This window comes from Pempheris klunzingeri, chromosome 1 (assembly GCF_042242105.1).
Source record: "Pempheris klunzingeri isolate RE-2024b chromosome 1, fPemKlu1.hap1, whole genome shotgun sequence".
NCBI lineage: Eukaryota > Metazoa > Chordata > Actinopteri > Acropomatiformes > Pempheridae > Pempheris > Pempheris klunzingeri.
The window spans coordinates 34,155,868-34,164,979 of NC_092012.1; the positions used below are offsets into that span (position 1 = coordinate 34,155,868).

At 44.7% G+C, this 9,112-nt stretch overlaps 1 protein-coding gene across 3 annotated transcripts in view; it reads left to right on the top strand.

Moving 5' to 3' along the window:
• The window catches only part of LOC139201239 (collagen and calcium-binding EGF domain-containing protein 1-like), a 28,457-nt gene extending 20,940 nt beyond the window's left edge, over nt 1-7,517 (top strand). Inside the window, exons 1-10 of one of the 3 annotated variants that reach the window (XM_070830521.1) lie at nt 1,854-1,913; nt 2,421-2,473; nt 3,524-3,658; nt 4,623-4,760; nt 4,981-5,114; nt 5,229-5,343; nt 5,676-5,815; nt 6,037-6,072; nt 6,386-6,421; nt 6,743-7,517. In XM_070830521.1, coding sequence (XP_070686622.1) covers nt 1,861-1,913; nt 2,421-2,473; nt 3,524-3,658; nt 4,623-4,760; nt 4,981-5,114; nt 5,229-5,343; nt 5,676-5,815; nt 6,037-6,072; nt 6,386-6,421; nt 6,743-6,931 — 1,029 coding nt within the window. In that variant the 5' untranslated portion in view covers nt 1,854-1,860 and the 3' untranslated portion in view covers nt 6,932-7,517. Of the gene's footprint in view, nt 1-1,853; nt 1,914-1,946; nt 2,156-2,420; nt 2,474-3,523; nt 3,659-4,622; nt 4,761-4,980; nt 5,115-5,228; nt 5,344-5,675; nt 5,816-6,036; nt 6,073-6,385; nt 6,422-6,742 lie in introns of those variants that run through there. The other 2 variants (XM_070830529.1, XM_070830512.1) reach the window with 2 other exon arrangements.
• Nucleotides 7,518-9,112: the final 1,595 nt, after the last annotated feature.

The window sequence follows — 9,112 nt, forward strand, 5'->3', positions numbered from 1 at the left end:
ATCCAGAAGGAAACAAAGGAGATGAGAGGCAGCTTAAGACTCTGAGATAACACCACTTTATCTGTAATCCTGCTCTGAGTGTGTCACTGCGCACACACACACATGCATCACACACACACACAACCCCTTTAGCTTGTGAACTCACCTGTGTAGATCTACTTTTGTGAGCTCATCAGGGATACCAGTCTACTCTTGTAACAGCCATTTATCCAGATGTTTACCTCTGTGTTTATTTTGTTCGAATACTCTTTCTGGACACTGGAGGCAGTTGCCTACAATGGCAGTATGTTCATGCAGGAAGGTGTGAGCCAATCAGTCGCTCAGGTGTTTCAAGCCTGAGCTCTAAACTGCAGCGCCACTTACACTGTCCAGATATTTAGCTTTGCTTTTGTTGCTTATTACTCAATTGGCAAAATATCCCTTTGCATCCAGGTAGAACATAAACAGTCACACAGTTGAGTAGCTTAAAGCAATTCGAGCCACCGCTACACTACCTGCATGTGAAAAAACCTTATGGTTGCATCAGTGTATTACAGCAAAGTAAACACAAAGGCAAACATCTGGATAAATAGCTCTTACAGGACTAACTAGCTGTATTACCAGATACATACAGTCTAAACTAAAGGTTGGTTTAAAGATATGTGACTGTGTGTTTAAAGTGTCGCAGCGTGTCCTCACAGCCACAGTCGAGCATTAGACAGTATTGCTAAACTGAGAGAAGAGGGCACATTTTGTTATTGAAATATTGCTTGATCCCATTTCTGAGAAACGCTGAATTTAGCAACATTCATCAGCTGTACAACAAACGCCTCATTAAAGCGCATTCACTGCCATGGAATCAGTTTATTGCTTCTTGAGACGTATAATCCAGCTGAAGTGTAATGAGATCTCATTGGAATGAGTCTTATGTAAGTCAACATGACGACCTAAAATACTCACAGTGAAAGAAGCTGTATTTAGTGTGGATCTGTCACATCATGGCTGATGGAGCAGAGATACTGATCCTCTTTGGTTCATCCCTTCTCTTCTGCACTGCTCAGCTGATCGCAGCACATAAATGTTCTAGTCTGTAAAGAGTTTTGGTGTCATATCACCATCCTACAGTTTAGCAGGCCGTCCTGACTTGGTGGTGACATAAAAACAGTCCCATCAGGACCAGATTGACTTGAATCTTCAAGTGAAATAACGTTTTTTTAGTGGCTTTATTGCGGGTGTGTGAACTTCTGGAGTTCCCCTCCAGGACAGACTGCACCTGCAACGTATTAACCCAACTTAGACGACTGATTGATTGATGGATTGATTGGCCGTCAGTGAGTGACAACGCTGGTCTCAGCCTTCACTCTCCTGTCTCCACCTCAGCTGCCCGGCCGTATCCATCCCTCTCAGCACTCCCAGCTACAGGCTGCAGATTAAAGCCTCTCTCATCTGGATCTCATCAGTTCAGGCCGGCGTCGCCGTTTTATAGGTTATTTTTCATTCAGGAGAAGGAGGGGGGGTTCTCAGAGTGATTTAGGGTTACACTGCATGGAGGCTGGAGGAGAATAAAAGCAACTTGTTGTCTTGAGGGGAAGTGAATGAGGCAGCGTGCTAAATGCCCTCTGGTAACAGCATGCAGGCTTTAGGACGGCAGTCATCTACTCTCCCCCCTTTTCTTCAAGCATGAGTGTGTGTGATACTTGTTGCGTGGCTATGCTGCTCCAGTTTCTGAGCCATTTCCTCTGTGTTTTTCCAACTGTAATGTCTGTAACATGTGGCGGATTGTTGTGGGATGGCTGGACGAGTGTCACTGCCAAACACCATAAATCAACGTTTGGGAGAAATCGTTGCCCAACATTCATTGCACAACGCTGCATTCAGGAAATGGTGTGTCCACCGAACTGTTACGAGCTGACATCACAAAAGCAAAAGTTTAAGTAGTAGTGTTTAGTTGTTTATTCGGTCAGGGTTTAAGTACTGGCCGGGGGAACAAGAAGAGAGATAAGCTGGTGCCAGAAGTGCAGCTACTCTGCCACATACTGTCTATTTATATGTATCAGTGGACATTTTTACTGTGGAGAGAAAACCAGGGAACAGCCCAGAAGCCCTCAGAAGGCTGGAGTGACAATCTGCTGAGAAGTTTGAGAAGCTTGTAAACTTTTGCAGTACAATATATAAAGTATGTGAGCAGGCTACAGAATGACCACACAGGATCGACCTCCACCTGCCGTGAGAGATCCTGTGAGTCAGAAGAGCCTCTAAACCTTTCCTACAGTCAGTGAACAAAGATGAAGACGGCGTTTATGATAATAGTTGCAGGTTGTAGCTTCATATTTATCGTACAGACATGAGCTTCCATCTAACTCTGGGCAAGAGAGCAGAGAAGCATGTTTCCCAAAATTGTCAAACTGATTTCTGATTGTTCTTTTTTTTTGTCTTTTCAGGAGGAAATGCTGTGATGGGTTCAGGTTTGTGATGGGCCAGTGCATACCTGAAAGTAGGTAAACCAAACACACTATCCTCTCACTTTGGCTCATGATCTCTCACGTCTGAATGTATGATCGCATGATAAAGTAATGGAGAAGCATTACAGCAGTTTATAAATCAGAACAGGCTGCACAAAACACAGTCTGGAGACCACATTTGTCTACTGGGACCTCCAAAGCAGTCCAGATCGTGCACGTATTATGGTTGACTGTTGTCAGTTTGCAGTAATTATGGATAAGGAGTCGTGTCAGATAACTTGCACAGAGAATATCCAGAGAAGAAAGTGCCCACGGCTCTGGCACAGGCCGCGGGCACGTTCTGCTGTGGTCATCCATATAATAAAACCTGATGATTGTGAAAATTGGACTCACATAATCATGATCAGGAACGCTGGTGAACCGCACTGACAAATGGAGTTAGTGTCTGCTGTGTGAGGACTTGGAATATAGACTTTAGTTTGTTTCCATAGAATAACGGTAATTCATCCATTTGGCCACTAGAGAACGCTGCTCCTCCATGAACACATCAGCCTGTTGAGGATGGAGGTGGAAATGTTGTTTTACTACTAAAGTAGAAGCTCAGGTTCATATATTACTGAATAGTGCACCGTCATTTTGTTTGAATGCTGGTTGTGAAACTTACATACTATTTTGCGCACAAGATTTCCAGCAGTATCTATGGATGTAAACAATCCCAAGATGCAATGCGTTGTATTTTATAGATGCAAAAATGACAGTTGTGCAACCCTACAGCTGTTAATTTACTTTTCACATTAAGTTCTCAGTTTGTTCAGTGGGGAGCGGTGGGGGGGGGTAGATCTCAGACACAGCTCTTGACTTTCATTCATTTTATTATTCACGCCTGTGCTTTTCCTACTGCTACACGCCAAAATGTCCTCTGTGACAAAGCGCCTGTGGAGCTGACAGAGGAGAAGCGTAGAAGCTGGTCAGCTGTGGATGTGGAGCTTTATGAGTGTGAGGAGGTCCTTGGTGATTACACTGAAGATGGTTTTCACACAGTCATCCTGAATAACTTTCTCTCTCTCTCTCTTGTTCTGCAGGTGTGGATGTGTGTGCGGGGTCGCCCTGCGAGCAGCAGTGCACTGATAACTTTGGACGAGTTGTCTGCACGTGTTATCCAGGATATCGTTTTGACCGAGAGAGACACCGGAACCACAAATCTCCGTACTGTCTGGGTCAGCTCACTCTCTCCTCATCTCCTCTTTAAATACCTTTGGCTATCATACTATGAGATATTTCTCCTCCATTTCATCACTTCACAGTCCTTTCTTCCTCACTGGGGCCTGCATGCTTATGATCGGCGTCTGTTAACAGCTCGAACATGCTGGAAATGTGTTTTCAGGACTTTTCCTGCTTCGCTCTTTGCCATGAAGCAAATCAGTAGACTTCTTATCATGTCTGCACCCCAGTGGTTACAACATATACAACAAGCGGCATGTAGTCACAGTTATATTATAATGAAGCCATAGTATTGTTATTATACGTGGTTTTTGAGCCTGGCCTCAAAGGGTGGACCAGCTGTCACATCATGGGGAAAAAAAGGTGAAAACAATCTAAGACCTGAGTGAGGACAAGTGCACACAGTTTTTACTCAGGTGTAGAGGTACAGGTATTTTTGTAATAAAATACACTGGTAAAAGTGGATTGACCTTCTGATTTAACTTGTTCAATCAAGTAGAAGTAAAAGAAAACCCCATCTGAAATGTACTCAATGTATAAAAGTAAAAAAGTAGCTGCCTGAAAGAGATTCCTGTGCAAAGCTAACTGAACGTCACCTCATGTTAATATCATTATCGTCGCTGACGGACGCACCAAGGGATCATCTTTTCTGTGTGTTACTGTCCCATCCATGGAGGCTGAAATCATGTTTGATATTTAAATAGATAAAGATAAATACATATAATGTGAATAAGAAAATAGAGATAATTCCCCTCAAATGCATTAAAACTAAAGTAGCGAGTCTGTTTTAAAAGCAGAAGAGTAGAAGCTGCAGATATTTGTTAAAATAAAGTAAATACTCAAAGTATAGACACCTGAAAACTGTGCCTCTGTACCACCACCAAGAAATAACTGACAGCCTCCAAGCGTTGATATTCATTCTGTTTGTGTTTCTCCTCCTTCACACACACACACACACAGACATTAATGAGTGTGAGCACGCCGGCGGCAGCGTGTGTGACCACGAGTGTGTGAACACGGTGGGCAGCTTCCTGTGTCGGTGTCACAGCGGCTACATACTCGCCGCGGACCAGCGCTCCTGCATCCCTGTACACAACTGTGAGTGTCTGAGCTTTTGGATGATTCATTGATCCATCGTAAGCTGTGAGCTTAACAAATAGATTCTTTTAGGCTTCTTATCTAGACAACATCAGTGTCGGCAGTTTTACTATGAAACACACTGGAAATGAAGCAAATTCTGATTGTTTTGACTCTGTGTTGCTCAAATAGTAAAGTGTGACACCACATGCTGGAGATAAATGAATGTTTGGTTTTGCAGTGAGTTCATCGGGGAAGTCGGACACCTTGATGAGTGCAGGAACCTGCTCGTTCACCTGCCAGGATTTTATAAACATGAAAAACGGTCTGCTGCAGCTAAAACTGAAGCTGGGCAACACACAGTCACCCAACCAGGTAGCATGTCTATTTAATAGAGTCAGCAAATAGTATTTTCCAGTACTTCAAACTAAAATGTAGGGAATTTCACGCCCTGCCCTCCTCTCCTCTATTTATCTCTCCTCTTTGTAGGTACCTGGCCTGGCCAACCGCAGTGACAAGCCATCTCTGGGGAGGGCAGGAAAAAGCCCCGATAGCCCTTGTCTTTCCGGTCTGCCCGGCCCTCCAGGAGCTCCCGGGGTCCCAGGTAAGGGTCAGCGTCTGGAACAACAACAATGTTGGTTACAGTAGTTCAAAAAACAAAGAGGAAGAGAGTAAAGAGGAATGAGAGAAGGTGTCCCAAAGGATCACGTTGCAGCCTGAGGTGATCTACTGGACCAGTTCCAACACTTTTACTACCTACCTGTTATTCAGACACCACAAAATGCACAGATAGGTCCCAGTTTTAAAAATACCAGAGTTATCCTTTAATTTGAGACTGATCCAAAGCTTTAAGGTGATATTTCATCAGATATTTCTGATGTTAATGTCCAATTTTAAATAGTTCTCTCTCTCGCTGTGTCCATCTGTGCTCAACAGGACACCCAGGAGACCCGGGAAAGAGAGGGGAGCCAGGAGAGAGGGGCCCGCCTGGCCCTCGGGGTCCACGAGGAGACATGGGACCCATGGGTCCAGAGCCTGACCTGAAGCACATCAAAAGAGGCCGCAGGGGGCCAGTGGTAAGAAAAAGGAGCCATCACATCTGTTTTCTTCTCAGGGCTTTTTCAGTTTAGTTCCCACTGGAGCCTCGACTCCAAGACATCACAGCTCCAGAGGTCACAGCAGACTCCGGAGGCCACAGTAGACTCCGGAGGCCACAGTAGACTCTGGAGGCCACAGTAGACACCCCAGTATCTATCTTAACAAAGCTTCTCATACCTGTGTCTTATCATTCATACAGGGATCCCCTGGAGCACCAGGAAGAGATGGACTAAAGGTCACTGCTACAGCTCTACTATATCTTTGTTTTCCTCATATATGCTTTGACTTCTTATCTTTATGTCTGCGTATGCATGTGTGGAGCTTCATCCAGTGTCCACGTCACCTTTCCACACCTGCCACTAAAGCCTCCTCATTGGCTGCTCTGACTGGCTCACACACTGCAGCAAAATAAAATGGCCCTTCGCTGAGTTATTACTCCAAAATATTCTGAATTTGTCTGAATAAGTTTGGCACTGTGCAGTTTGAGCGGCTCTCAGAAAGCCGTGTCTGTTCAGTCTGGGCTCATTTGTGCTGTTTTTCACCTACAGGGTGACCGAGGATCTCCAGGTCCCAGAGGTCCTCCTGTAAGTTGATGTATCAAATTCACATAATTTAAGTAACTGTATGAGTCTGCTCATAAACATTTCATATCTGAGGTCCTGACAGTCAAAAGTTAACACTGTACAGCTTCATCTGACTTATCTGACTGTAATTAGTGTAACCAGGGAGAGTGCAGTCTTATTTATACAGGAGGTGCATAATATGTATTTTATATTATATTTTGTATTATTTCGTATTGACTAATAGTAATTTTTCCACTGTGAAAATGGTCTATTGAACCAGTCTGTCAGACCCAGTGAAACATGACATGCAGGCATCCTAATCAATTCCTCATCTGTCCCCAGGGACCCCCCGGCTCCTTCGACTTCCTTCTGCTAATGATGGCCGACATCCGTAATGACATAATCGAGCTGCAGGAGAAGGTGTTTGGGGAGCGGAGAGGCATCTCTCTGGACAGTCCTCCTCACTCCAGCGGGGAAGTGGAATTTGTAGAGTGGGGCTCTGGACAAGGAGATCTCATGCTCAACACCTGACCTTTGACCTCCCACTCACTCTGACAGTCACTCAGACTCCACTCTTTGTTTGTATAAAGGATGCTGGTGGTCAAACACCGGCACATGATCCCTCACCTCACCGCTGGGCTGAAGTGGGCACGGAGCCTCGACTACACTCGGAGACAGTAAAACAGATTATAGGAACAGAAGTGAGACACTGGAGGACGGACTGGCTGCCTTTCACACTCTGCGGTGTGAGTGAGGTGAAGCATGCGCCTTTATGTCTCTGAGCTGAACCACTTCAAACGACGAGCTTTATCTTCTCCATCTCTTCCTGTTCCTGAGTCTGTCCATTGAAGCTCTGCTGCTATTGACAGTTTGCCTGCAGGCCGCTGGTACAAAGACCCAGGACCCGCACTGTGAGCCCCCCCCCCTGCACCTGTCTGCAGTATCCAGCCTTCCAGTTGACGCTTTACTCTGAGGCGTCTTCAGAAACCAAGTCATGAGATTCATGAGCATTACAATCCCAGTCCTGTACTGTTGCACAAAAACAGTAATAGATGATGTATTTTAATTTTAATTGTACAATTAAACAAGTCAAGCTCAAGTCTGATTAAAAAAATCATTCCCTTGTTCATCTAAATATAGTTGCCATTTTGGTTGTATCTCCAGCATGGGTTAGGTTTAGGGTTGTAAAACACGTTCAGCTCACTGCTCCGCGGTCATGACATGCAGTCTATGTCTCTGTGATCTGAGGTGAGAACAATTTTCATACTTTCAAAGATAAAAAAACAAGTAAGGTTGCACTATTTATTTCACTCAGTCTCGGCTCTTACTTCCTCACTTCCTTCTTTACTTAACCATTTATGACTTTTTATTAAAGTGGGAGGAAAAAAATGAGATCAAAATGAACTTGCTGCTCAGAAATTACACACAGTATTAGATTTTACACCAAAAGGTTGTAGACAATCAAATCTTTGAATTGAAACGATGAAATGACTTTTATAACCCAGAGGCGAGTTAAAATCTGAGTTGGAGGAAGACGTTGATGGGGGCGAGGAGGGCTGCTTCACAGTGGAGGTTTGGCTAAACTTTTCTAGACTTGAACTGTCTTAGTTTTTATTTTTGTTAGCATCCAATGGTTAAAGAATGATAAACATTAGATATTCTGACAAAACTTGCTGAAGGTGAGTGTCAGGAATGAAACGAAATGAAACTACTGATTCTTAGTCAAATACAGCAAAACTAAATGATTCACAACTGTGTGTCTGTTGTAGAAGAGGCTCTGACGGTGAGGATCAGGGAAGTTTAAAGAGGGAAAGATGAGACCTGCATCTTTTACTACCCTTTTTTTTTTTAAAGCAGCAGCAGAAACCATTAATGCAGGTGATGCCCGTCTCCCCCGTCAAGAGCTACTGCCCTACCAGAGTGCCACTGACCAGTCTGGCCTCCTCCTCTCCTGCTGCTTAACAACATTTCTATCTGCCTCCCTGCCAGCAGAGGGTGCTAAGTCACTGATGATCTGCTGTAAATTGGGCCTCTCTGTGGCTCTGAGGGCCACAGTGAGCTCAACAACACCACATCCTCACATAATCATCCCCCATAAATATTCATAGTTTCCCAAACATGCGAGGAAGGGAAAATAAGTAAATCATCCTAGCTTTTATGTGCGAGGCGCCTGCCTCCACTCGTTAGTGTAGCGTGGCTGAGTGTCGTTACGAAAGGTGCAGGTATCGGAGGTTAGAGGTCAAAAGCCTGGTCATAAACAGCTGGAGGGATAATTATAGACCACAGGCTGTCAGAGGGAGGGGGCCTGCCTGGACTCATACCCTCCACCAGAGACATGGCTGAAAAATAACAGTGTGTGTTGGATCTGCTGTGGTCCAGCTCACACCGTCCGGCCTTCAGCTGTGTTTGATGCTTTGATCCTGATGAACAGATGAACTCTCTGCTTCACTGTGTGTGTGTGTGTGTGTGTGTTAGACACAGTACAAGTGTGTGTTTATGTCACTTAGTGTTTAACCTTATACCTATATCAATGTGTGTGTGTGTGCCTGTGTTTCTGACAGGCCTCTCACCTAACAGCTCCGCCCCCTGCCGTGCGGTCACTGCTCACAGCGCAGCCGTCGCCGGGGCAACTGGGATCAGGAAAAACAACATGAAACAATTTAAGCGCCATGTCAGTGAGAGAAAGGCAGCAGAGTGAAGGAGATTATCTCA